Raw genomic sequence first — 25,693 nt, 5'->3', positions numbered from 1 at the left:
ACTCTTCCAGGGAGCAGCCACCCCTCCTCAAGCATCCCTCCCCTCCCTTCCTTAAATCTTCCTGATCCAATTAGATAACAGAACAAAATGAATGCAAACCAGTGGCCCATTACTGGCTTGTCCTCATTTTGAGTGATAGTTATTAATTTCTCAGGAGAAACTTTAGGATGTGTGGGTCTAATCTCAACGCGCTCCTCTCCCCACCTTACTTTGCTACGCCTTTGCTTTACATCCAAAAAGCCAACTTGCTTGATTCCCTGTCAGTACCACAACTTACGCTTCGACAGAAGGCACCCCTGATTACCTTGTGGCTGTGATAGGCTGAGCGGCTGGTGTGCAGGCTGGCCAGAAGGCTCTTGGACTGCTGCTGGACACTGGCAGGCGCTGGCAGGGACAGCAGCAGAGTGGCCAGCTCCTGAGCTGCATTCTTGTTTCTCTCCTGATGCAGAAGACAGCAGGGTTGTCACTAACCCCACCAAATCCATGCAGGATAAACTGCCCACATGCTGCCCCCCACGCCTTCCTCCCTTCTCGGCCACCAGGACTAGGTTAGGCTCCACGGACCGCAAGGAGCAAAACAAAGAATTTCAGAAATTACAATCCTCCCACAATACAGGTAAAGAGAGTCCAAGGTCATGACTCCCAGAACAATGTTCTTTAATCAGAACATTGACTATTCATCCTATTGTACAAAACACTCTCACTATGGGTCCCCCAAAAGCAGGACATAAGGCCTTAAGCTGAAGACTCCTCTGGAGCATCTTTGCAAATCAAGATTATGCTATGAATGTTCTTTAGCTGCAAGGCTTCGAGGCCTCTGATGACTCCAATGACTTCCTGCCTCTTCAGAAAGCTCCCATGTGCTTTAAAAAAGTAACTTGGGGCTTCCCTGGTGGCGCAGTGGTTGAGAGTCCGCCTGCCGATGCAAGGGACATGGGTTCGTGCCCCGGTCCGGGAAGATCCCACATGCTGCGGAGCCGCTGGGCCCGTGAGCCATGGCCGCTCAGCCTGCGCGTCCGGAGCCTGTGCTCCGCAACGGGAGAGGCCACAGCAATGAGAGGCCCGCGTACTGAGAAAAAAAAAAAAAAAAAAAAAGTAACTTACCTTCTCGATGATTGGGCCAACAGCAAAGCAGCTTTCCAGGGCTTCTAAAGAACTCACAACCAGCCTAGGGAGACAGAAAAGTGGTGTGAGTGCAACAACCCTTCTCTCTGCCTGGTGCTTTAGCCTGCAGACTACAGTCGTGAGGACCTTGGGGACAGCTAATGAATGCCAAACACAAAATCAAAGCACAATAAGACCTGCCACAGGCACCATGCATATCGTTTCCTTGTATTACAGGCCAGAAGAAACCTGGCTCCTGCTCGGAGATCAACCTGAGGCCATGTTCATAATCCGTAACTCAAAGACAGGGCTTTTCTTCCTCAAAGCGGATAAATGTGCTTCCTCCTGCTGCCTGTGGCAGGGATCCCTGAGAAGGGCTTAACAGTCTTGATGCAATGGGACCCGAAGCTCAGGTGCCCCATAGACCAGTAGGCAGAGGGGACACACAAAGGGAAAGGTTAAAACCATCTTCTTATACTGGGAGAGCTGGGGTTATATTTTACTTACACCTCCAAGTAAATGCACAAAGGCACTTCGTATGAGTTCCCCAAGTACGGAGAAGAGAACAAACTGTATTTTCAGGTGCACGCCAATTGCCAACGTTCAAAGGGTACTATAAAGCACCTTTAGGAAACTGGGCAATTTTCTCTAAGGGAAGGACAGGAAACCCAACCACTGAAGGGTACCAAGTGACACGCTCCCAAGGGCTCACTCCTGTGGGTTTAATGCAGCACAGTGAAAAGACCAACATCCTGAGGGCTGAAGCTCTGGACAGAGAGGGGAAAGTGTGGAGAAGACAGCTGGAGAGAAAAGGTCAAGGGGCAGAGGAAGGCAGTAAAGAGCCAGGAAAGAGAGACCTGGGACATAAAACCACGGTGGACAGAACAAGCTCTCTGGTGGCTTTTCAGACAGTAGAACTTTTGCACTGTCCCGGCGCCCCCTCCCCGCTTCTCATCCACTGTAGAGAGGGAGCAGAGAGGGATGGGGTAAGGAAGGGGACGCCAAGAGTCTGAAGCGGCCGACACCAAGCACGCACGCACAACCCTCCGCATTCTCCACTTTGACACGGGACAGCTCTGCAGCCATGCAATGACCAGAACAGAAAGAAGCAGGAGGACTTTTCCACAGAAGCGGAATCAACGCAAAGCCACGCCATCGGTTACACCGCTCTCTGACACACACTCGCTCGTGCAGAGAAAAGAAAGAGGGCATACTAACCGGTCCAGCTTGGTTAGGGACTCAGTTTCAGAACTTGGGGGAGAAGCAAAAGAAAAAAAAGGAAAAAAATGTGAAGCTCAGAGAAACCTGGAAATACATCCTAAGCAAACAATATAAGAATAGGGTGGGGGGCGGAAGAAAGAGAGAGAAAAGGGGTTGGGTGGGGAGGCTGCTGGCAGGAGGCCGTGATTCCAAGCCAGGCTATTCCTACGACTTACAATGTAAGAACTAAACGTCTTACATCCCGCATCTGCCACGGCAAACCAGCAGCTCCCTAGCGCAAAGAAGCCAAGCGCAATGCTTAAGAAGGCCACTGGGGGGAGCCTCAGGAGGCTCTGAACTCTGCCACAAGATGCCTGGGACAGCCTCTTGCCAGCAGTGTTATTACCACATGAAATAGCTGCTGCAGAGGAAGATGAGAAGACGATGAAATCGGAATGAAAGGGAAGATTTTTCCCTATAACTTCAGCAAGACTAGATCCTAATCTATAATACTGGCTTAAGCCTCTTCTGGTCAGCAGCCTCTGGCTACTCCAAAGGGTACCTAAGCTTATTAAGAGAAGGGAAGGGACAGAAGGGTCCAGGCAGAGCCCTGGGAGTCAGATGGCTCTGAGCCGCCTCCAGGCCTTGTCGGCACACTAAGGAGACACTGAGTGAAATCCTGAAAAAATCACAGGCCAGACTTGGGACACTTAGAGGCTCACTCTCTCGAGACACAGGTTCTGCTGGGAGAGTGAGAACTGGTGAGAACTGAATTCAGCCCCTGTCAGTGCTGGTACCTCTCCAGGACAGTTCCACTCGTGGTGGTAGGGGCAGCTGAATCACTGTCTCCAGTGCCATTGCTCTGGCTCAGGTTTGAAGGACAGATGTTGCTGACGGAGGCAGAAGGGAATTCTTCCGGGGGCTCATCAGGCCAGCCAAACTGCTCCTTAGTCTTGCCATAGACTTTTACAGCATCGATCATGGTGACACCTGCTGGATCCACCGAGGCCCCAACTGCAGTAAGCAAGAGCAAGCTTTTAGGAAGCACATTCTCTGAAGGGTTACCACCACCACCACCTACAAAGCAAAGACCAGACTAGTTTGGACAAAGTTCCAAGCCTCATCGATTTCACAGGCATAGAGGAACTTTATCTCCTGAGACTTCAGTAGCACTTTCATCTTGTATAGGTGCTGAATACGTGTAGAAACAGTTCCATGGACCAAAAGCCCATGAAGTCTCCTACTCAGAAGAAGAGTCCCCAAACACCAGTGTAGGGATCCTCTGGTGCTATTAGGTTACCGTGTCTCCCAACTCCACCCCCAGGGATCTCTAAACACTCCTTTTGTTCAAAGCACAGATCATCATCATGAATGAATACCAAGAGCAACTGTTTCTGGAAGAAAAAGTATCAGACAGGTGGCCAGTAAATGGTAGGGAACGTTGCCCGCCCTATGAAAGGCTCAGGGATGTGTACTCTGAGGGTTTAAAGGCATTGCTAACCATCTCTCAGTGACATGTGCCCTGAGGCCTGCATCTGCGCCTTAAGAAAGCCTTGCAATTTCACATGCTAATCTTGCTGCCTACACACGCAGGCAGCCCCATCTGCAAGGCTACCCAACCCTACAGAAGTGAGCCCTGAAGCAGAGTTTTGCCCTGTCTTTACCCCTCCCATTCTCGAGTATATCCCTTTCCTGTAATCTTGTTTCCTTTATATCTCAAACGAAGCTCAAAGTTTCATGATGGCAGAGACCACAGAGCTATCAGTAGAGCAGAGGGTTCCTAGAATACTGGAAAGCCACAGAGAAGTGGCCACCCAGTCAGAATTCATAACGAGAAGGATACAGTCTATGCCAGGGGCTGGGGACTCACTGAAGAGGTTCAGCTTCTTATCGGCCTGCAGGGCTTCTTCTCTGGTGAAGGGGAAGTCAAACCAGCGTGAGCGACTCAGGTTAAGCTGCATGGTTCTGCCAAAGATCTCAATATATGATGGGGCCCGTTCAATTGCCTGGGTCCCAATCTGGATCCGCATGCCTGTCATCACCATAGTGCTGTTGTTGTTACTGATCTCAATGGTGAAGCCACCAGGCTGGAGGGAGAAGAGGCACATATCATACAATTACTGCAAGTTCTTAAGGACAAACTTTCGATCCTTCCTGTGACAGTGACACAATGTGTGATCCTACAAAAGACCTTTATCCTCTTTAACTCCTCAGCACTGACTTCTTTTCTTCCAAGGATGGGAAAACAGAAGCAGGGAGTAGACTCTTCAGTTTCAGGCTTCTTTCTCCCCAGCATTAACCACCTCCTGCTGCCCTGTGCCCAGTAACCCTACTGACAACATGGGAATAGGAGCCCTTTGGCATGGAAGTGAGAATATTCATTAATTCTAGGGACCATGAAACTAGAATCAAGGGTTAATGACTGTGAGTCTTGCATTCTAAGAGGAGATGTGTCCTCAAACCTTCTAAATGTGTCCTCGAGTCCTTCTACCCAGCGAATGAACCCAGCACGGTGCAGTCAGTCCTCACCTTGGTGTTGGCCACATACATGCCAGTGGAATTCAGCCGGTGCTTTATCTGTTGTGCGTTGTAGACCTGCAGGAGGTCATTACCACCGAACTCCACATCTGTCAGCTGCTGGTTGTGTTCAAAGAAGTCAATGGGGAAGGTCACTTGGCTAGATGTGCGAGTTGCTGTGGAGAACAGCATCAGATTGCCACGGAGCAACATTAGTGCGATCCCCACCACCTCTGTGCTCCTAAGCTCACACGTACTCCCTAATCTTTCTAGGCCAACTCGGGATTATAAGGTTTGCATCAGTATGATGCCTACACGCGGTCAGCTGTCCAACAGTCATCACCCCCAACCACAACACAACCTAGCGGGGCGAAGAAATCTGATGTCAGTATTGGCTACACTTAATAACAACAAGCTCTCTCAGAGCTGGTTTATTTAAAATAAACAAAGGAAACTATTCCTTTATAGGAAGATGAGCTGCATGATTATCTCAAACACAGACTCTAGAACAAATTCCAGATAGTGGGGTGAACTCTGTAAAGATCTTTGCTCAACCCGAGTCACTCACTCCTAAACTCAAGCTTCCAATCCCTGAAGAGTCCTCCTCCATCACTCAGGAGCAAAGACTTCCAGCTCAGACACCTATGACGGCTTCTACACCAGTCGGCGAGAATGAACCAGCCAAAGGATCTACTCCTCAATCAGTTTCACCCTGCACACCACCTCAGGGAAGCCATTTTTCTTAAACCCAGAGAAAACCATCTCAAACCAGGTCCAAGAGAGAATTCTTTCGTGGGCACCTAGGAACTGCTGCCTGAAGTGGACAGCCAAAAGGTGCTTGCCGTGCACAGAATGCTGAGTGGCCTCCGGAACCTTGACTCTGCTTCTGAGAAACTAGCTAGCACAGTCTCTACCTTTATGAGCCGCACAAGCAGGACAGTCCCTGTTTCTTCACGGCTATCTACAACGGTCTACTCTAAGTCCCCGACCCCTACCCGTCTTCTGAGGAGGGGCCTTACTGATGGTAGCTGTTTTGCGCTTTCGAACAGGCTTCATTATGCTGATGACACTGCTGGGCTGCAGGGAGGGCTGAAGCCAGTAGGAGGTGTTCTCCACGTTGGCCATGTAGATGCGCAGGCTGCCATCCTCACACAGCAAGATCATCGTTGTCCGCTGCTGCTCATTGCAGGCTGTGTGCCTGATGGCGACCATGTCCTGGATCTAGGAGGAGGGGACAGAGGAGTGGTAGTTCCCCCACCTACAGATCAGAACCTACAGAAAGAGGCAGAGAAGCAACTGGATTCGTGGTCAACTGAGGGGGTGCTGAGGCTGCCGAAGAAAAGGCGTCTAGGAGAAAATTCTTCTATAGGCCTCCACTGAAAGAGCTGGCAAAGTGACATGACATACAAATATAAAAAGAGAGCAGGTTCACAGTCTATTCAAGTGATGGGAGAACGGGGCACTGACCTTTGCTTTGGCAGGAAGAGTCTTAATCTCCTGGATGAGGAAAGTGTCTGGTTTCACCATAACTACCAGGGGCACTCCTGTAGTTTGCTGGACACAACACACCAAGCCAGGGTGGTTCATCACCTCAGACCACTGGCAAAGGGCAGGAGACGTCTTACTGCCACCATTGGAACTACAGACAACAAAAGTGGCCACAGTTAGGGTGTCAATCACCATCTAACAGTTCTTTTCTTGACCTAAAGGCCATCCTCACGAACCACTGGACTCTCAGAGCAATATACCCACCCAAGGACTCAAATTACCCAAGTCTCAGTCTTATTCTAAGCCACATAAATACTCTCATACACCCCAATGTGCGCCCCCAGGAGGAGTCCTGGTTTAGGATCTCAGTCAGCTGCTGGGTTCTACGGTCTGAGGGAATAGGTGGCCCTATGTGCATAAGGCTGTCAACTGCATAGGGCCACGGAGCTGCCAGAGACTGATGACCCATTGTCCTTTTAAGAATTTCCAAGCACATCAAGCTACGTATGAATGGTATCCATTTTATTTCATCTCAAACCGGGTAATTCACAAAATACAGGCCAGAGAGAAAGTGCTTTTCAGTGGCAGATAAGAAAGAGGAGAAGAGACCCTAAAACTTTGCTGCCTCCTCCTTAAATAAAACACTCACTACCTCACACACCCCTGTCACCTAGAAGTCTGATGGCAGCCTCCACCTCCCCAAGCTCCAAGCTCGCCCCATCTGCTGACACCATGTTCTATTTACTGATCAACCCCCCAGGAGGGAAACTTAAAGGGCATCTTAGCAGCACGAGTGTCTAGGAGAAACTTACATTCTCTTCTCAAAACTCAGTAATCAAATTAAAGTCACATTTGCTATCCTGACCCTAGCTTTTCCTTTTGAGTGACAGTGGCTCCCCAAACTACCTGTTACAGCTTGGGGTCTCCACGGTGGGAGACAAACCATGCAGGCCGCCCAACCTACCAACACCGGACACCGCTCGATTTAAAGACACCAAGCAGGGAAGGGCGAGCCCTTGCGAGGGGCGAAGCTCTCCTGCTGAACATGGGCGCTGTGGCAGTTCACCTTTAAGTGCTCATCCCCACCTCTTGATGCTGATGGAGAAGAGCTGCAACACCTCCAGCGTCGTCCTACTGATGGTGGCTGCGAACGACCTGCCCTGACAGTAACTGAAGAACAGCATCTGCAACACGTGCGAGTAGTAGACAGACACACCGCCACCTGCCACCTGGCTGTTACTGTCCTGTCACAACAGAGACACAACATCCGCATTAACTTCTCATGCTACCTGGGCACCAGCTTCTGCTCTGGCTGCTCATTCATTTTACACCATGATTATGGGGTCTCATTCTTAAAGTATGAGATCCCCGCAGGAAACCTTAAAAATACCAAGAGAATACAGGAACTTCAAGTTTAGTCCTAAAGGACTAAAGTTTTTGCTATTAGATAAAAAGTTAGAAGAAAAAAGAGAAACGAACAACAGAAGCCTTGCTAGGCTGATTAAACCTGGCATAGAAGGGAACAGTGCCATGTGCTCTAACCTTCAGGTCCTCGTGGTTTATTTCCAGCACATTAGTGACATAGAAGGGTCCCTGCTGGGCACTGCTGGCCTCTTCCATGAGCTGGGTATAGATGTACCCAGCCGAAGACATTATAACAATGATGTTCTTTCCCTCTTCGTTGAAGAGGAAGGTAACATCTCTTATCTTTGAGCTGGGCAGGAGAAAGTAGAAGGTTGGACTCAAGGCATCAACGGACAGGTCATAGATCTGCAGAATGGAAGGAAGAATGATCAAGTAAGGGAGATCCATTTCAGTCCCATGCCCAAACTATCCTGGTGAACCCACAGAGCTGCAATCAGTGAGGAATGAGCACTCAATCTCCACTCAGCAAGCACCTATAAGTGCTAGACAATGAGCACAAGATGATCAAGTATCTTTTCACTGCCTCTTAGGAATGAGCAGAGGAGAGATACACATCAACAAATTCTATACCAAGTACAGTAATTAACAGCTGTGAATTGGACACAGTGGGTGTTGAACCAGAATCAATTTTCTGCTACCTGCACACAGATAGGTCCTGCTCAACAACATAACAAAAAGCAACAAAATGTTAGGATTTTTCGTTTTTAATTTCTAAGAGACGCTAGCACATATAACGGAGATCAGGCATTCTGGATTTAAAAGCAAAACCATTCTAGGATGAGATCATCAAAGGGCTGTAACTATACCTTGACAAAATCTGCAGTGACGATCGCTAGCTCAGTCTGTGAACCAGGTAACCACACGGCTTTGATGATGAAGTTCCCTGTTGCCAACTGGGGGTGCAAAACCAAATGATCCGACACAGAGCCTGAGCTACTGAAGGTCAGCACGTGGCAGTCCTGGACATGGTTGAAGGAACAGAATGGTTAAAAACTGATTTGGAAAGTAGCCTAATTAATTTCAGAGTTCTAATGCTGCCTTTTCTTCCCTAATATTCCCTGCCTCCAGACAGTACTCAGACTGTCTAGTAACATGTTCAAGTGTCAAGAATACACAAAGATTATTTCCAATACAAAAGAAATCTGGAAGATCTGGAAGAAATTCAGAGATTTCTTTTGTGTTCCCAATGGCTTTTAAGTTCTGATCTCAACAATGAATAAGAGAAAGTGGTGCTGAAAACAGGGGAGAGAAGGTGCCTGGGGTCCATAGCTTAACAGAACCAAACCTGGATCAGGATTGTTACCTTCAGCCCACAAACAGCAAGGTAGTCCTCCTTGCACGGATTCCCCGTGAGGCTCAGCACAGTAAAGGGGACTGGGGCAGAAGCCAGGCGGGTCAGAGTCAGCTTCCTTTTGCTGGAATCTGCTTGCTTCAGGAGAGCTGAGAGCTGCAGGACAGTGATCTGCAAAGGAATAATTACCAATTTATTCTTAACCCACATCCTCTCAGAGAACACAGAGCAATAAAAAAACGTTCCTTCACTAGAGCTACTGATTTGGAGGCTTTTTTGGTGGGCAAGTCTCTTAGGAAACTCCAAGACCAATACCAGTCATACATCCCCTGGTTAGAAGAATGGAATGCCTTTCATCTCCTCCTTCTAGAGATGACAAAAGAAACCAACTTCTCTTCGTATAATCAGTTCATAAAATATTTAAACAATTCCCATATACTACTGTCCCTTCTCATTTTCACTGAGAATGTTTTTGAAAGGATTTTAGAGCTATTTTAATCTCTAGTTTGTTTTTCACTTAAGGTGTGATTACAATAACTTTACTGATAATGAAGAAGTCAGAATATAGAAAAGTGTGAGTTAGGATACTCTCCTCCAACCTCTCCTGGTTCTATAAAACATGATAAACTTCCTTGTGCCCTCAGAGGGCTGGGAGGGCAGGAAAGAACTAAATAAGGATCACTGAGCCTTCCTATGAAGACTCTTCTCTCCCCACTTGTGTCCTCAGAGTGGCCAAAATGGGAAAGACTGGGAGCCACGGTGTCCTAGGAAACCACCAGTCGTTACCTTCGCCTAGGGGTTCCCACAATAGAGTGGGAATTAATTATTTAGACTCTCTGTTCTAGTCACACTGGTCCTAAGTCTAATAAAGTAACTCAGGGTTCAAGTAGAAGTTCGTTGAGCTCTGTCCCTGAAGCTTTGCTGGAACCCAATAGACATTTTCCCTGAGGGCCAATCTGAGTACAGTCATCTATTTGTTTTGCTCAGCACCTAAGACAAACATGACCTCAAATGAAAGGGAAGGAATTGGAAGACCCACCTTGCCTTTCTCATGGCTGACAGCCAAATGCTGGCGGCGCCCATGAGGGGAGGAGAGCACACACATAGCCACCCTCCTGAGCACATGGGCGCTGATTAGCTGTCGAATAGTCTGGCCCTGGTCTCCGCTGTAATTCATCCGAACATTCTCAAAGGCACCTTCCTGGGAACCTAATGTGGGAACCTGGCAAAGAGGGAAGCAGAGAGAGAAGGCAGTAATAAGGCAAAAAAGATCAAGTGGATTCATACACATGCTATTCACGTGACTGAGACACTGCACAATTTAGTTATTCAAAAGCAACGGGACTGGGCTTCCCTGGTGGCGCAGTGGTTAAGAATCCGCCTGCCATGCAGGGGACACAGGTTTGATCCCTGGTCCAGGAAGATCCCACATGCCTCGGAGCAACTAAGCCCATGCGCTACAACTAGTGAGCCTGCGCTCTAGAGCCCACGAGCCACAGCTACTGAAGCCCGCACGCCACAACCACTGAAGCCCGTGCGCCTAGAGCCCGAGCTCCGCAACAAGAGAAGCCACGAGAATGAGAAGCCCGCGCACCACAACAAAGAGTAGTCCCCGCCTGCTGCAACCAGAGAAAGCCCGAGCACAGCAACGACAACACAACGCAGCCAAAAATTAATTAATTAAAGCAATGGATTCCAATCTCTAATCCATAGACAGCTAGGTAAATTCATCAAAATTATTGTCAGTCCAATAAGAACAATGCAGTGAATGTTGCATGAAGCTAAATTAATACAAAGTATTCACTTTTTAAAAATGTTAAAACGCCTTTTTTTTTTTTTTGGCTGTGCCACATGGCTTGCAGGATCTTAGTTCCCTGCCCAGGGATTGAACCCAGGCCACAGCAGTGAAAGCGCCAAGTCCTAACCACTGGCCCACCAGGGAATTTCCAACTGTGACTGATGTTTAATAAAATACCAGAATATATGTGTGTGTATTACCAAGTGATTATGTTTCCCTTAAAAGCAGTCACCTTGTGAGATCTATTTGTGTACCTCACTCATTTTCACATTTCCCTTCCAGAAATGCCGACACTTTACTTCCTACTACTTTACACAGCTGCTGAAGACTCCAGGCAGACCACGCCAGGGGTCCTACAGTCAGTGCTAAGCAGCAGGTGTAAAGTGGATAATGACTTACAACTTACAACCCAAGTCATAGGAAGAATTAAAGGAAGATGACCTAAAGGTAATCTATGGCTCTAAGCCGAAGAGGACAAGCATTATTTTTGTAAACAAGGTGAACCTTAGGGGAGAAGATACAATAAGGAGGTATTCTATTTTACATACAGAAGAAATTTCTAACCATTATAATTTCCCCCAAACGTCGTTCCTCACATCCAGGGGTTCACATGCTTATGTGAACTGAAAAGGAAACTTACTCACTGGGTTTGTCCGAATGACCTCTGGATTCCCTTCTCTGGAAGACACACCTCACATGCTGATTTTCACACTGGATGTCATGGTATCTTAAATTCTAAGTTCTGAATATATTCCTCCGAATGGCTAGCACACTTTGGCATCTCAGTCAACGTGCTGGTTCCCACATGCACCTAACTCCCAGACCCTGACACACTCACCATCAGCTGGTCTGTCATCTCAACCACCTTGTCCACTGTGTGCAGCTCCCGGAGGGCCTGCTGAGCCCGGCTGCTGCTCCCCACAGCTGAAGCCTGCTGAAAGTTGGTCTGAATGGCATCCATGAGGAAATTGAGCATGTCTAACACGAGAGGAGCGAAGGAGAAATTGGCCTGAGAAAAATCCAAATACACAAGTGAAAAAAAAAAAAGAGACAGAAAAATAATGGGTCATACTCATCACCACAATCTTGCTAGTAACTACCTACAGAATCCAGAACCCACTTTCCTCACTTCAGTTTGATATTCTAGCCCTCATCTCACTCTCTCCAATAACACTGGATTTGATTCCAGTCAATACGCTATTGTGCTACTAACCTAGAGCAATCTTCCTAAACCAGGGATCCCACGTCGATATCCTACTTGGATAGGTGCTTGAACGCACCCACCATGTATAATTATATGGTGGGTATAATTATACCCACCATGTATAATTAATTAACTTCTCCCCAATGCATCTAGAATGCCTCTAGTGAAAACTGAGAAAATAATCGCTCAAATCATTTTCTGTATTCAGATGAGAAAGCCTGACCAAGAAAGTGTGCTCTAGAGTGTTACACAACTAAAATTTACCCTCCCACAAACTTCCCAAACACTCCTCAGTCATAAATTCTTCCTTATGAAGTAGTGACTGACAACACACACTATTCATATTCCACTGTGGAAATCAGTAAATTTAGAGAGAGGAGAAAACAACCCCACGCCCACTAGTGGAGTCGTAAGGAGAGCCTGGTGCGCTGATCGCTCATGGACCAGCTGGCCAGGCTCTGTGCTCTGGCCCCCGTGCTGGACGCCACCGGAGCCCACCTGGTTCTGCAGCTCCTCCCGGCAGCCCTCCACTGTGCGGCACAGGCTGCTCTTCTTGGGCTTCTCTTCATCAGCAACCTTTCCGTCACTGATGGTGACTTTGGCCTTGTCAGCCGGGGAGGTGCTGGTGTGGCGCACGAGACTCTCTGAAACTCTGGGTTCACTCTGAAATGCTGACTCCTTCATGGTGGAGCTCATGCCGCTGCTGGGAGTTCGCTTCACTAGAGCCTAGGGACACAAAACGTCAGAGGCCCCAAGTCTTGCCACAAGCATAGATGAAATACTGCCTAAGATGCTGAAGGAAAATCTGACCCAAAGGAGACACTGGCTAACCATTTAAAGATTATCCGAAAGCCTGAATTCTGATCTTCATTGTATTCACCTAATGTCTGGTACTTTACCTACTCAGAGCAATAGGTCTTGAAATTGTGGAGGGGGTCTTTGAAAAAACTGCAAGATCTCTAAGGACATTGCAAGTTCTAATATTCTAAGTGAAGTGCGTAGGCCATGACTATATAGCTAATCAATGACAACCAGAACTTAGTCCTAGACCCAGGCCACCATGAAGGTGACATGGGAATTTCCCAGTTTGGCTTAAGCATTTGTGTCACAAGTCACCCTTTATAGCCGAGAGAATGTTCCAATCTCTCACCAGACAGCTGCCATCTTCCTTGGCTCCACAGTCACAGAAGAAGGATCCATACTTGGCATAGGAAATCTCATGATCCTTGTGGCACACCTTGGCACATACTGTACACACACCCACCCCATCAACCATTTTGCAGGTGTGACAGTGGTACCTACGAAGAATGAGAACCAGTCAATGAGCCCAGAAGTCCCAACAATCAAGGCCCAGCAAACCCTCACCTGAAACGAAAAACTACTCTTACCAATGCTGGTTCATGAATTCTTTCTGAGTGATGGTAAAAGTGCACAATTTATTGCAAAGAGAATCTTCATCCTTCAAAGATAATAAATAGTTTTAATCAGAAATATATCCTTCTACACAGGGACCCATAAAAACACACCCTACGGAGAGTAAACCACTGACTCATAAATGACCAGTAGAAACCTACTCCAACTGGAGATAGCTTGCAGGCTATAAATATGCTGCAATTTCAGGTGAGACCTTAAGGTTTTGTGGCTAAGAAAAAAATAAATCTTATGCTTTCTCTACAAGGAAGCTCACACCATCCCCATGAAGACTCATCTTTGAAACTCCATTTTGGATGCAAAAACCAAGGAACTGTATGACAACTGCCTCTAGATGGAGGAAGGCATGTGTTTATTAAACGGTCCTTCCCCTAGGAGATTAGAGCCCTACAGCTTGCTCTGCAGGCCTGGAAAGTCAGTCTGGCATTAGTCATGTAAGCTGTGAGAAAGCAACAAGGGCTGGGAAGAGTTCTGAAGCTCCCAGGGGCTAGAGGGAGGGCCAAAGGATTGTTAGTGTGAGCTCTGCAAGTCCGATCAGTCATGACCATGGTGGTTACTTTACTTACTGAATCCTCAGCCTGGGAGTCTTCCTCTTCCACTGCCAGCTCCTCCACCCAGTCTGAGTCCACTTCAATGGCCCGCTCTTCCCCATCCACTGAGAGGTGACTTGGGCCTTGACCGTTACTCTGGCTCAAGGCATTGGTGACATCAGCCAAGTAAGACATAACATGGCAGGTACACTCCAGGACTACCACATGCTGTAAGAGAAGACCACCACACCACGGAAACCTCAGTTCTCCATATTCGGTTATTATGTAAACTGTGTTTTCTCAAGCTTTTTCCAATAAAGCTCAATATCAAAGGAATAGTATAAAAGCAGAGAAGAAAAACAACATGTTTTAATTATCTACTTCCTCAGCTCGTAGCACTATGACTACATGTAGTTGGTCAATAAACTGTACTGAATCGGTGTGATTCATTCTTTCTTAAGCACAAAGACAACTCTTTAAAAAATTTTATAAAATGAAGTATGATGGAAATCAAGAAAAAAAAGTTAAAATGGAGACAAAAATCATTCAAGAAAAAAATAGACTGATACAAAGAACAGACTGGTGGTGCCAGAGGCAGTGGGTAGGAGGGTGGGCGAAATGGGTGATGGGGGTCAAAAGGTACAAACTTCCAGTTATAAAATAAATAAGTCATGGGGATGTAATGTCCAACATAGTGACTAGAGTTAATAAATACTATTGTATGCATATCTGAAAGTTATGAAGAGTAGGTCTTAAAAGTCCTCATTGCAAGAAAAAACAAATTTTGTTAACTACATATGGTGATGTATTAACTAGACTTACTGTGATCATTCTGCAATAAAAACAAATATCAAATCATTATGTTGTACATCTGAAACTAATATAATATTCTATGTCAATTATACCTCAAGAAAAAAGAAAAAAAGCTATATTAAAAGTATGAATAAGCTCTCATTGGCTTTTTTCCTGCTGTTACCATTTTTTTTAACCATTAGTGGAAGATATTTAAATTACTGGGTTTTTAATTAATGCAGTAGGGGAGGAATAGCTTCAGAGATCAAGGGAAAATTTTTCCAGCATATCACTGCAGATAGTTCGTGCTTGCCTAAAAAAACCCAAAAGTCTGGCATCAAAGCCTCAGATTTCTAAGTTCCTTCACTCTGCACTCTTAACATTTCAGTGTGGAAAGGATAAAAATCAGCAAGAAAGCAGGGAGAGATGAATGGTGCTGTGGTGGGTCAGATGCCAGTTATCTGCTCTTAGCCACTATGTCAGATGGGTTGGGTGGGGGAAGAAAATGCCTGAATGCAAGATTTCTGCCAGTTTCCACCCTTTTTCTCAGCACAGTGACCTGAACTTTCAGGTAAAGTAAACAATTCTAGCATCTGGACTGAAGCTGAGGAGGGAGACCGTAACTCCGTATAACACTCAGAGCACACAGTTCCAATGCAGGAGCAGGGGACAATTTTCCAGAGCATGCCAATACCTAAAAATAGCAGGAATTCACTGTTTTAAGAAGGACTCTGTTGGATGTCTGCTTACCAGAATATTTCCTTCCTATCACTTCTTGCCACCGAGGAGAGGCCTAAGGGCATGCAGTTAGCAATTACACACTTCCAGGCCTTTGAGATTATAGGCCTTATCCTCTGTAGGCTAGCCAGGGACAGAAACCAACAGGAAGGAGACTTCCACCTGGCCACAAAGATAAGAATCACCACTCCCTGACTGCTGTCACTCCTCACTTGTCTTACCTTTCCATGCATTACATTGGCATTCAGTTTTTCGACCACATTCTTCTGTGACAGGTATTTCTTGCTGTCCCAAAGGAAAAAAAAGGAGGGGGGGGGACACACAAAATCATCTAAGGAATCAAAGAAAGGAAGCATCTTCACATCTCTCACATCAATTTGTGGACACTGTGAACCAAAGGCATTCTTAGAAAATTATGTGGGTAATCAGAAGTTGGGGGCTCTGTTCCTATCAGTGGCAGGTGGTACACTTTCCCCAAGACTTCCCCCAGGAATAATGAACAGAAAATCCTACTAATAAAATAATGACGATTAAATCTAAACTGAACAGTCACTGGCTACTCCCTCAATCCCCAATAAAAAAGTAGAGATTCAAATTTCTTTTATACTCACTCTGAGCTACAGAAAATAGCCTGTAATTAATTAACCCCCTTTTCTCTAAGAGCAATGTTGTAACATACAGATGCATTCCTCCAATTTCACCCTCTTACCATCTACTCAGCCAGTCCACAGCAGCATTATGAAGCTGAAGATGGCCAGCACCTTGACCTGCACTGGCCAGGGTAGCCATCACAACCATGAGTTCAGGGAAACCAGTCCCATCACCATTGGCCAGCATCTCTGTTGCCATGGGGATCAGGGTGCCCAACAGCACAGCACACACACCTTCCCCGACTTGGCTGATAGAGAAGAAATAGGAAGTTGGTAAGTAATCAACAGGAATCTGACTGTACACTTCTAAATTTATAAGAGTTAATTAAGGAGTTTAAATTTAAACATTAAATGCATGACTATACACACTAAGCCCAGTTGTGGACTTGGGCTACTAGAGCACAAAACATTCATCCCCGTTACAACTGACATGCCAAGTCACTGCAAAAGTTTTTCCATGGGAAAAATCAAGAAGAGCCACTAGATTCCTTGAGTCTACTGAGAAGGAGCTATGGAATCACTGAAAATGCTCACAACTGATTCCTAAAAGAAAGACAGCGGCATGATCTCACCTTATTTCTGGGGCCGTTAGAACATGTGAAATAAATGCAGGTGCCCTACCTGTTTTCCCGAACAATGTACGTGGTCAACAACTGTAGAAGCTGCCTGTTCTCCTGGATCACATCCAGCTGATCGGAATCTTTGGGGGGCGATGCAGTCATGCGGGTGAGCCAGGCCTGGAGACGCACAGGCTCCACGCAAGCCAGCTGTGCCAGGGAACCACAGAGATGCAGAAGGCTCGGGTTAGGGCTCTTCTCAGCTGGAGACAGACCGAGAGGCGAAGGTCAGTGAAGGAGGGCAGGGGGAAAGGAAGGAAGGCGCAGACTGTGAGCCTGGAAAGGAGGAAAGGCTCCAAGGAAGTTTTCGACTTCCTTCCAAACTATCTCTGAGGGATTCTCTCCACATGTTAGCATTTTCATGCCATAGTTATACTTGGGCAGAAGATAGGCACAGTCATTAGCTGGACATCAAAGTTCCCTTAAGAAGATTACTAAAAGCTGTCACTCACTCAGCTGGAAGAGTTTGGTGAAGAATTTCAAAACTCGGTTACAGAATTTAGCAGAGAGGTTCTCATTGGCTGTTGCCATCATGACCTGCACAAGTTCTCCACTGAAAGGCAAGAGGGTAAAAATGGAAGAATCACATTAAGCTTCACATAAAATTAGGCATCCGTTTCTATTTCTTCACAATCTCATCCCCTCTAGGGGAACTGGTCATTTGTGAGTCAACAATGCCAGGTGTTCATGAAATCAACCCCCTCCACCAATAACCTCAAGGAGTCAGCAGTTAACTGAAGTCCTCCCAGAGGTACAAACACCTAAGCAGGCTTTTGTATTCCCTGAGAAAGAACACCCAAGTCAACAAAGACAGGTCCCTGCTTCCAGGAGATATTCAAAAATGTTCACTGAGGAGAACAAAATATAGCTCACCTGTCAGAGAAAAATTCCTCCATAGCTTTACGAGCCTGACTGCTTTCCAGTTGCTTTTCCAAATACTGGAGACATTCTTCTAAGATGGATTCATCCAGTCCACTGAAAATCCAAAAGAAAAATTAACTACCAGAAACAAGGGCTGTTTCAGTGTCCTGCTAATCCTGACCTTTAAAAATCCAAAGTCTGTTTACGGCTACACCTTTTGAGGGCAATATTCAATTCTGTTTTGTCAAAGTTTAGCATAAACCCTGGCATACAGTAGGTGCTCAATAAATTTTTGAGGAATTAAACCGAAATAAAATTTTAAAATTCCTAAAATCTGAGATAACTGATGTAGTCGATGGCTAAGAGTTCCAAGAATCACTGCTGTTATTTCAAACTTTTAGAAAGAGGAAGGAAGGGAGGGAAACACTGAAGGGGGGAGGGGGGACGAAAGAGAAGTGAGGAGGGAGAGAAAAAGAAAAGGCAGCCCCTGATGAAAACCTGGATTCCCCAACAACAAAAAGGCAGGAAATCCCAATACCTGGAACCCTTTATCTGTACAGTTCTCAGTGGGATAAAACTGTAACTTATTCACCTGTTCTGTAAGACTCTCCTACATCAACATGGCCTACACTATCAAGGTCAAACAATGCTATGAGACCGCCTAAGTCCACAGAACACCTATCTCAGAAGCATGGTTACAAAAATATGAGAAATTTTATCATGCTCCTTTGTACACTTCATCACATCTAGTACAGCATGTTTATTCCTAAGAATTAATTACAAAAGAAGATTCCAAGTAACCTTTCATGCGTGTCCACAAGAACACAAAACACACACAAGTATAGAACTTTCTGTTAAAAAGCACAATCATAATCTATTAATTAACAACATAAAAAAGCTAGTGTTTCATTGATGGTAGCAGGAGGTCACAGGAACCGGAGGCTTCTCCCCAATCAGGCTCACCTATTGGGATCTGCATGATTAGCCAGAATGTTGTAACAGCCAGTGATTAGTTTCTCATAAACGCGAGCCAAGAACTCATCAGACTCTGCAGGGCCCAAGATGCGCTCCAGAGAGTTGCTACTGATCTCAGCGACACTCTCAGTGCTCGACTCCAGAAGAAGGGGAAGCAGGGTCTGAATTACCTGTGGCGGGTTCATCTCATCGGACCAACTTCAGCAAAGAAAACAGAACCAAATTAGTGAATATACTCCTCTCAAAAGCTGCGAGGGGAGAGGGCAATCTACTCATTTACTGAGAAGGGCTTTTTTCCTTTGATAGTTGTTTTTTATATAGGTATAGTCATGCAACTTCATGGTCTCCTTTCTCATTATCATATCAGAAGTTAAAATCATTTCCATATGAAAAGTTCACTTATTAAGATGTTAAATTAATACTATAAGATGTATTTTATAATATTTAGAAAAGAAAATTAACTGAAACCTAAACTAGTAACCCTCCCAGACAACCTTTCTAGAAGAATTCCCAGGACTCTGGATCACTTTTAAGGCAATGAGATATAGGACTTTACCCGTGACCTATGTACAGGAAAACAAAATAGTCCCTCCACTGGCCTGCCCTTAGTCTCCACGATGGCAGCATCTAACTTCCGCAACGAATCTGGAGAAGCACGACTTCAAATACATCATTGTCACCTTGAAACTTAAACCCAGAGTACCTCCAAATCACAATATGGTTTAAAACCAGCATGCCTTTTCTGAAACATACTACACAGAAGGAGGGGGGAGGTACTCGGCTGCCCTTCACATCTAAGCCAAAAATCATTCTAGGTAAACGTTCATACTCTAAGGCAACAGGCTCTCTCTGCTATAGCAGGCAAAAAAAGTATTATTATGCAGTTATTAAAATTCTCATTGTCTTCCCTTAGCTGTGACAGAATACAGGAGTAGAGAGCACTTAGGGCTACGTAAAAGGTACTCACACTATAAGATCTCCAGTCAACCTGACCAGTGAGAGGAGGGTGTGCTTCAGCGAAGCAGCCAGGGGCAGACTCTGGCCACAAAGAGTCCCCAGGTGAGCGGCCTGCACAGCACTGATGTAACTCTCAGAAGGGATGGTGTCATTGGCAAAGGCATTGCGCTGAAAGGAGGCAAAGCAGACATCAACAGATAGACCATCTATCTCCCAGGACCAAATTCTTACGTGAGAAAAAAGAAATCATGATGACATAACCGAAGACCCCATTGAGATTTACAGACAATGACTCTATTCAGTACACACTCTTATTCATCCTGGGAAGGAAAGTGGGGTGGAGTAAAGGAAACAGTTAACAAATTTTAATTAGCACAAAGTCGAGTTAAAATTTAAAAGTTAAAGTTAAGCTAAGGGCTTCCGTGGTGGCGCAGTGGTTGAGAGTCCGCCTGCAGATGCAGGGGACACGGGTTCGTTCCCCGGTCCGGGAAGATCCCACATGCCGCGGAGCAGCTGGGCCCGTGAGCCATGGCCGCTGAGCCTGCACGTCCGGAGCCTGTGCTCCGGGAGAGGCCACAACAGTGGGAGGCCCGCGAACGGCAAAAAAAAAAAAAAAAAAAAAAGTTAAGCTAAAATTTAGTTAGTACATAGTTAAGATACCCAATACCACTTTTCAAATAATTAGAATGTATTATATTTAACATTAAAACTATGTTTGTTTGCCTCTAGTAACTGAGAAAGATCTGGATTTTACAATGCATCTGGGTCCACATTACAAGTATCTTAATTATCCTTGCACTATAGCTCTGGGTGATGTAAACAGAGGTCACGATTACAAAGCAGGGATAACTAGATTATAACACTTGGCTTTTCCAAAGAACTGTAATAACGCAATAATCTGTTAATAGAGGTAATCTGAGTAGAGCACACAGAAAGATCAAGGAAACTAACAGAGGACTCAACAGCCTTCCAAAAGCCTAGAGAACTTAAAAGCTACCCCATAAAATTATGTATGACAAAAGGAGCAGGCTCTTGACATATAACCTAAAAGGAAAGGAAATGGTTAACATTTACTGAGAATTCATGTCACAGATAATGTGCTAAGCACTTTACATTTAATATCCTTAATCCTTACATCCCAGTATTTAGCAGATGAAGAAACTGAGGCTCCTAGTAGTTGACCCTTAAGTACCACAGGGGTTAGGGGTGCTGACTGTGCAGTCAAAAATCCATTTACAACTTTATAGTCAGCCCCCCATATGTGCAGTTCCACAGCCACAGATTCAACCAACCACAGATCATTTAGTACTGCAGTCCATATTTAGTGAAAAAAATCATGTGTAAGTGGACCCATGCTGTTCAACCCTGTATTGTTCAAGGGTCCACTGTAATAAAGCAGTTATTCTATAACCCAGTAAGAGACTTCTTATTCTTAGCAAAATGATCATGTGAGTACCATTTGAGTAATTCAAGGCCTTGATTATTGATTCAGCCATAGCAAGTACTACTGCAGCATATTAAGATCTCTTGGTAGCTAGTTTAAGCCTAAGAGTAAGAAGAGAACACAGAAACAGAACAGTGCTCCTAATTTCTACTCCTGGGAACAGACGCTCACCCAGGATCCAATGTTTGGAAACTCATTGGTGTTGATGTTGTTCCAGGATTCACACACAGCCTGCACCGAAGATGGTAAATTCTGAACCAGTGTTGGACCTGGAGGAGACAGAAAGGACAAGGAGTCATCGTAAGAGAGAAAGAATGACACTCAGCATTTTAACAGCCAAGCCCAAATGCAGAGAGAAACACACCACAGCCCGGGCTGTCAAAATAATTACTAAGATAGCTTAGATGGATATTTATTTCAGTAGCAGCACTATGTCCAAGAACTTGCTAATTGCTTAACAGCTAACAATCTCAATTGTAAGGTTTTCATTTCCCATTGTATTCACTTTCTAACCTTGCAAGTAAAGAAGACAACTGAATAAAAGATGCAAAGTGAGAGCAAGTCACTACAAGTCACTATTAAACATCGAGACCTTCTACGAATAGGTATCACTTTGATCTCTTTTCTACTTAACACAAATCATGAGGGCAGGGATCATTAATGCACATTAAGAACAGTATTCAAAGAAGTAATGGAATTAAATTTCTAAAAGTGAGAATATCTGAACATTAAAAGGGTCCCTGAAGCTTGAAATTCAGGAATACACAAATGCCTGTAAATTTTAAAGGGTAACTATTGCGCTTAACTCCAATCCTGCTCAAGTCCTTTTGATTCTCCAACCTAAATTTCGATTAGATCATTCCGAACACAAGGAAGAAGTTCTCCCAAGCACTAAGCGGTAACTTGCTAGTTTTCCTAATCTCTATAAATGAAAAGAACAAAGGTCTTTGCCAACAGCGAAATAGCCTAATGCCTTGGAATCAAGTTATCTTGGTTTGGATCCCAGCTCTGCCACTTGCAAGATGTAGGATTTGGGCAAATAACTTCTCTAAGCCTCAATTTCCTAATGAGTAATGGGGGATAATAACAAAACTTACCTAATAAGGTTACTGTGAAGATCAAAACAGATAAACCTATGTCAGTGCTTGACACTCAGAAAGATTCCAATAAATGATAAATGCAGTAGACAGGTAGAAAGGGAGAAAAATAGCACTATTAGTCATACTAGTGTTAACAGTCTTATTCAAAAGCACATTCACTTACCCAGAGTGTTCGCCTTGCACCTACTAGAGCCAATAGCCAAAACAGCAGCAAAGCCGTGCAATTTCTCCTGGGAAGGTTTTTCAGTGGATCCCTCCTCATTAAAGTTCTGCAGCAAATAGGCTCTGGAGAAAAAAATAGGGGGTTATGTCAAAGCTGAAGGAATCTAGTGCCATTCTGGTTAGGAAAAACTAACCCTAGACAAATCGAAAAACCTTTATCTCAGTTGGGTCTCCTAAGAATTACAATGGGTAATTGTTTCCCAAAGAATATGCCATCCTCTGAAATGCTTACAAAACTCAATTTCCAGGACGTATCTACCACACTCTTCCTGGCCTCAGAAGACTGGCAATGTATATATTAAAGGCTCTGAGAAGTATTATTTTTTCTTTTTTAAAAAAAGCACTTCCTAAACTTATTTGGCAGGAACATGTATTAACAGCTCAGTTTAGAAAGTCTTAGCCTGATGGGCCAGATTAGAGCCTAGACACTCTCAGAGGGCAGTGACTCGGTCAGCTTTGCTACCACTGTACCCCCAACACCTAGAAAAGTACTTGACATGTAGCAAACACTCTCACTTGTCATTCAAGTTTATTGCTCATATTCGTTCAAAAATTTTGCCTCAAGCAATAGTCCTCTGTCTACTGCAAAGCATTCACACTAAGACATTAGTTAAGTTTTACAACGATCTAAGTCCCTTTCACCATCAACGCCCCATAAAACAGGAACTGAACAGTGAAATCCTACAGGGACCAGATAAAGTAAATGAGCTTAAAGGGGCCCAGTGAGAATGGCTAACGAGAAGCAGCCAGTCCTTAGCTGCAGTTTGTCACTGTCATGTGGGAAGACACGCCCAGTTTTGCCAGTTCTTCCAAAGGAAGAAAAGCCAGAAATCTTGATTTGTGAATAAATTCCCAATTTTTATAAATGAATTCTAAAATATTTAAGCATCATGCAGAATAAACAAAGCAAGTCTACAGGGTGTGTAATTTGCAATCTTTATTACAGAAAGGGCTGGGTTTCAAAATACTCTCTAGGGGATTTCCCTGGTAGTGCAGTAGTTAAGACTCTGTGCTCCCAATGCAGGGGGCCCGGGTTCGATCCTGGTCAGGGAACTAGACCCCACATGCATGCTGCAACTAACAGTTCCCACGCCACAACTAAGGAGCCTGCCTGCTGCAACTAAGACCCGGCGCAACCAAATAAATAAATGAATATTTTTTAAAAATACTCTCTAACTCATTAAGAAAATTTTTTCTCTACCTACATACCATGAAATTTAAAGAGCTTCATCTTAGTAAATAACAGAAATGATAGTGTTTGGAAAAATTACATTATCTTTCTTTGCACCCTACAAAAAAATGCTAGAAAATATTTAAAGATGAAAGTAAACCACCCAAGCATCTGCATTCCCCCATCTCCGACATCCTGGGCAGGCAGCCCATCACACCTAGTGAATGATGCGTAGGTGTCAATGAGCTGCAGTGTGGCTGGAAGCAGGTTCTTGGTGATCTCAGATGACTTATGAGGATCGGTCTCGGCAGCCATCTTAGAAAAATGTTCATCCAGAGAGACCTGGACCTTCGAGATAGCAGCATCGAGGGTGTAGATGGACTGCAGACTGGGAACTTCATGGAGCTGCAAGATGGTGGTACAGTCGATGCTACAGAAGGACGAGATCTTTAAAGATACACAAGATATTAATTAGTTGTAGCAAAAAAAACTGTGGCATAAGTCTAGTTCTATCATTATGGACCCCCAACTTCCATACCTGTCGAGCAAAGTATTCCTCTACAATTTCAACGTCGTATTTCACTGAGCTGCACTTGCTTGATGCCAGTTCTAGGAGAGAACCAGCATGTTCAGCCTTCATTCCCTGTTTGATAAGGTGGTCCTATTTACAGCAAGAAAAAAGTGTTCAGGAGATCAATACAGACAGTGTCTAAGGCTTTCATTAGCCTTAAATTTAAAAGTTCCTAGAATTAGAGTATGTTGGCTTTGAATACTCCATAGCAGCAAGCCTTGTGGTACCTTTATCCAGTTGACATAGGAGCTGATCCGGAGGCGGGAAGACCACCGCAGAGTGTGTAGGATGTCACATTCACTCATCTCTGGTGAGTTCACGGCCAGCTGGTTCATGTAAGTCTTTGACGGTGGCAAAATCCCTAGAATCCTCCAGAGTATCAAGAAGTAATATTGAAGGGCACAGGCCTCCTGAAAGAAGCAAAAAGAGCAATCACAGAGGTAGAAGCTTTTGGTATTGCCTCAACAGCTCCCTAACTGTAAGAATTGTTCCAAATTCAATTTTCAAAGCAGAACTGGGTGGAGTCCCAACCTTCAACTGAGATTTGGCTCTCAAGTCTGCTCACCAGGTCTTTCTAGAGAATACACCCAAAGCAGAATAATGGTAAAACGCACATTTTATATCTATATAAAGCTTGTTCCATATTCTGCACATTTCACAGGCCAAGAAAGCAGTTCTGAGACAACTTTGGTTCCCCAGTAATTCACCAAGTAACTGAGAGAGAGCAAGACATTCTCCTCAGCACGCCCGCAATCAGCTGGCCCTTTCTGTGGCCTTAACTGCTGTTATGAGCTCTACAGGCACGAGACACATTCACAGGACCACAGGAAAAGCTCAAGTGTGAGGCTTTCAATATCATACAACAACCAGCATTCACAGGAGATACAGAACTTAGGAGACGCTTACTCTCAAAGTCACATTCTTCTAAGTGTTAGCAAAAAAATGCAAAAATGATAAAAAATTATCTCTAAGGTGAACATAACCACCCAAACTAGACAGAAATAATGAAGTATCTAGTCAGTTTTGCAAACATATATCCAATAAACTGCTAGATGCCAGAAGGAAATTTCTGGTAGACTGCTACCCAATCATCAAACATATCCCAAACTCTTCTTAATTAGCCCAGGTTTCCACGGTCTTACCAGGGCTGTTACATTCTTGTTTTCCTTTCTCCTGACTGTATCAAGCTGGGATCCAGCCGCCAGCAGGGATGTCAGTGCAATGTAGAGCTCATCATACTTGACAAGCTTGGAGTAAAGAACATCACATGCCTAATTTCAAGAAAAAAAGACAATCGTTTTTTCTTATTTTTTGAAGTATCTTTTTCCTACTACCCATACACTACCACTTAAACTCAGGACTGACAAAATAGCTCACTCCAAATATAGTTATTAATTTCTCATTGCAACATGATTCCCACTTAGGGACCAACTCAGTTTATGGATTATTGTGAGCACACAAGTGCAGGCTTTAGAATGAGGCAACTATTTTGTCCATTAAAATAGCTGCATGTGAAAATGCTAACAGAGATAGTCTTCAGGAATAATGTATCAGAGGTGTCAACCGCCAGGAAGGACATCCCCTACCGCCAAACTGGAGCCCAGTGA

At 44.8% G+C, this 25,693-nt stretch overlaps 1 protein-coding gene across 2 annotated transcripts in view; it reads right to left on the bottom strand.

Annotated features, from left to right (window-relative positions):
* The window catches only part of UBR4 (ubiquitin protein ligase E3 component n-recognin 4), a 126,912-nt gene that overhangs the window by 70,289 nt on the left and 30,930 nt on the right, over positions 1 to 25,693 (bottom strand). Inside the window, exons 22-52 of one of the 2 annotated variants that reach the window (XM_060141264.1) lie at positions 25,229 to 25,357; positions 24,314 to 24,496; positions 24,054 to 24,176; positions 23,733 to 23,962; positions 22,286 to 22,407; positions 21,194 to 21,291; positions 19,589 to 19,746; positions 18,610 to 18,819; positions 17,659 to 17,760; positions 17,238 to 17,338; positions 16,790 to 16,988; positions 16,228 to 16,416; positions 15,740 to 15,803; positions 14,025 to 14,216; positions 13,416 to 13,486; positions 13,178 to 13,325; positions 12,526 to 12,753; positions 11,662 to 11,832; positions 10,065 to 10,247; positions 9,038 to 9,196; positions 8,541 to 8,693; positions 7,852 to 8,079; positions 7,396 to 7,553; positions 6,289 to 6,460; positions 5,841 to 6,042; positions 4,834 to 4,997; positions 4,175 to 4,391; positions 3,102 to 3,318; positions 2,323 to 2,355; positions 1,105 to 1,168; positions 305 to 439 (exon numbers count right to left, since the gene is read on the bottom strand). In XM_060141264.1, the coding sequence (XP_059997247.1) occupies positions 305 to 439; positions 1,105 to 1,168; positions 2,323 to 2,355; positions 3,102 to 3,318; positions 4,175 to 4,391; positions 4,834 to 4,997; positions 5,841 to 6,042; positions 6,289 to 6,460; positions 7,396 to 7,553; positions 7,852 to 8,079; positions 8,541 to 8,693; positions 9,038 to 9,196; positions 10,065 to 10,247; positions 11,662 to 11,832; positions 12,526 to 12,753; positions 13,178 to 13,325; positions 13,416 to 13,486; positions 14,025 to 14,216; positions 15,740 to 15,803; positions 16,228 to 16,416; positions 16,790 to 16,988; positions 17,238 to 17,338; positions 17,659 to 17,760; positions 18,610 to 18,819; positions 19,589 to 19,746; positions 21,194 to 21,291; positions 22,286 to 22,407; positions 23,733 to 23,962; positions 24,054 to 24,176; positions 24,314 to 24,496; positions 25,229 to 25,357 (4,803 nt within the window). The remainder of the gene's footprint in view (positions 1 to 304; positions 440 to 1,104; positions 1,169 to 2,322; positions 2,356 to 3,101; positions 3,319 to 4,174; positions 4,392 to 4,833; positions 4,998 to 5,840; positions 6,043 to 6,288; positions 6,461 to 7,395; positions 7,554 to 7,851; positions 8,080 to 8,540; positions 8,694 to 9,037; positions 9,197 to 10,064; positions 10,248 to 11,661; positions 11,833 to 12,525; positions 12,754 to 13,177; positions 13,326 to 13,415; positions 13,487 to 14,024; positions 14,217 to 15,739; positions 15,804 to 16,227; positions 16,417 to 16,789; positions 16,989 to 17,237; positions 17,339 to 17,658; positions 17,761 to 18,609; positions 18,820 to 19,588; positions 19,747 to 21,193; positions 21,292 to 22,285; positions 22,408 to 23,732; positions 23,963 to 24,053; positions 24,177 to 24,313; positions 24,497 to 25,228; positions 25,358 to 25,693) is intronic. The other variant, XM_060141265.1, reaches the window with a different exon arrangement.

This window comes from Lagenorhynchus albirostris, chromosome 2, assembly GCF_949774975.1.
Source record: "Lagenorhynchus albirostris chromosome 2, mLagAlb1.1, whole genome shotgun sequence".
Taxonomy (NCBI): Eukaryota; Metazoa; Chordata; class Mammalia; order Artiodactyla; family Delphinidae; genus Lagenorhynchus; species Lagenorhynchus albirostris.
The sequence above is the reverse complement of the archived record's forward strand: the minus strand, read 5'-3'. Positions and strand labels throughout refer to the sequence as shown.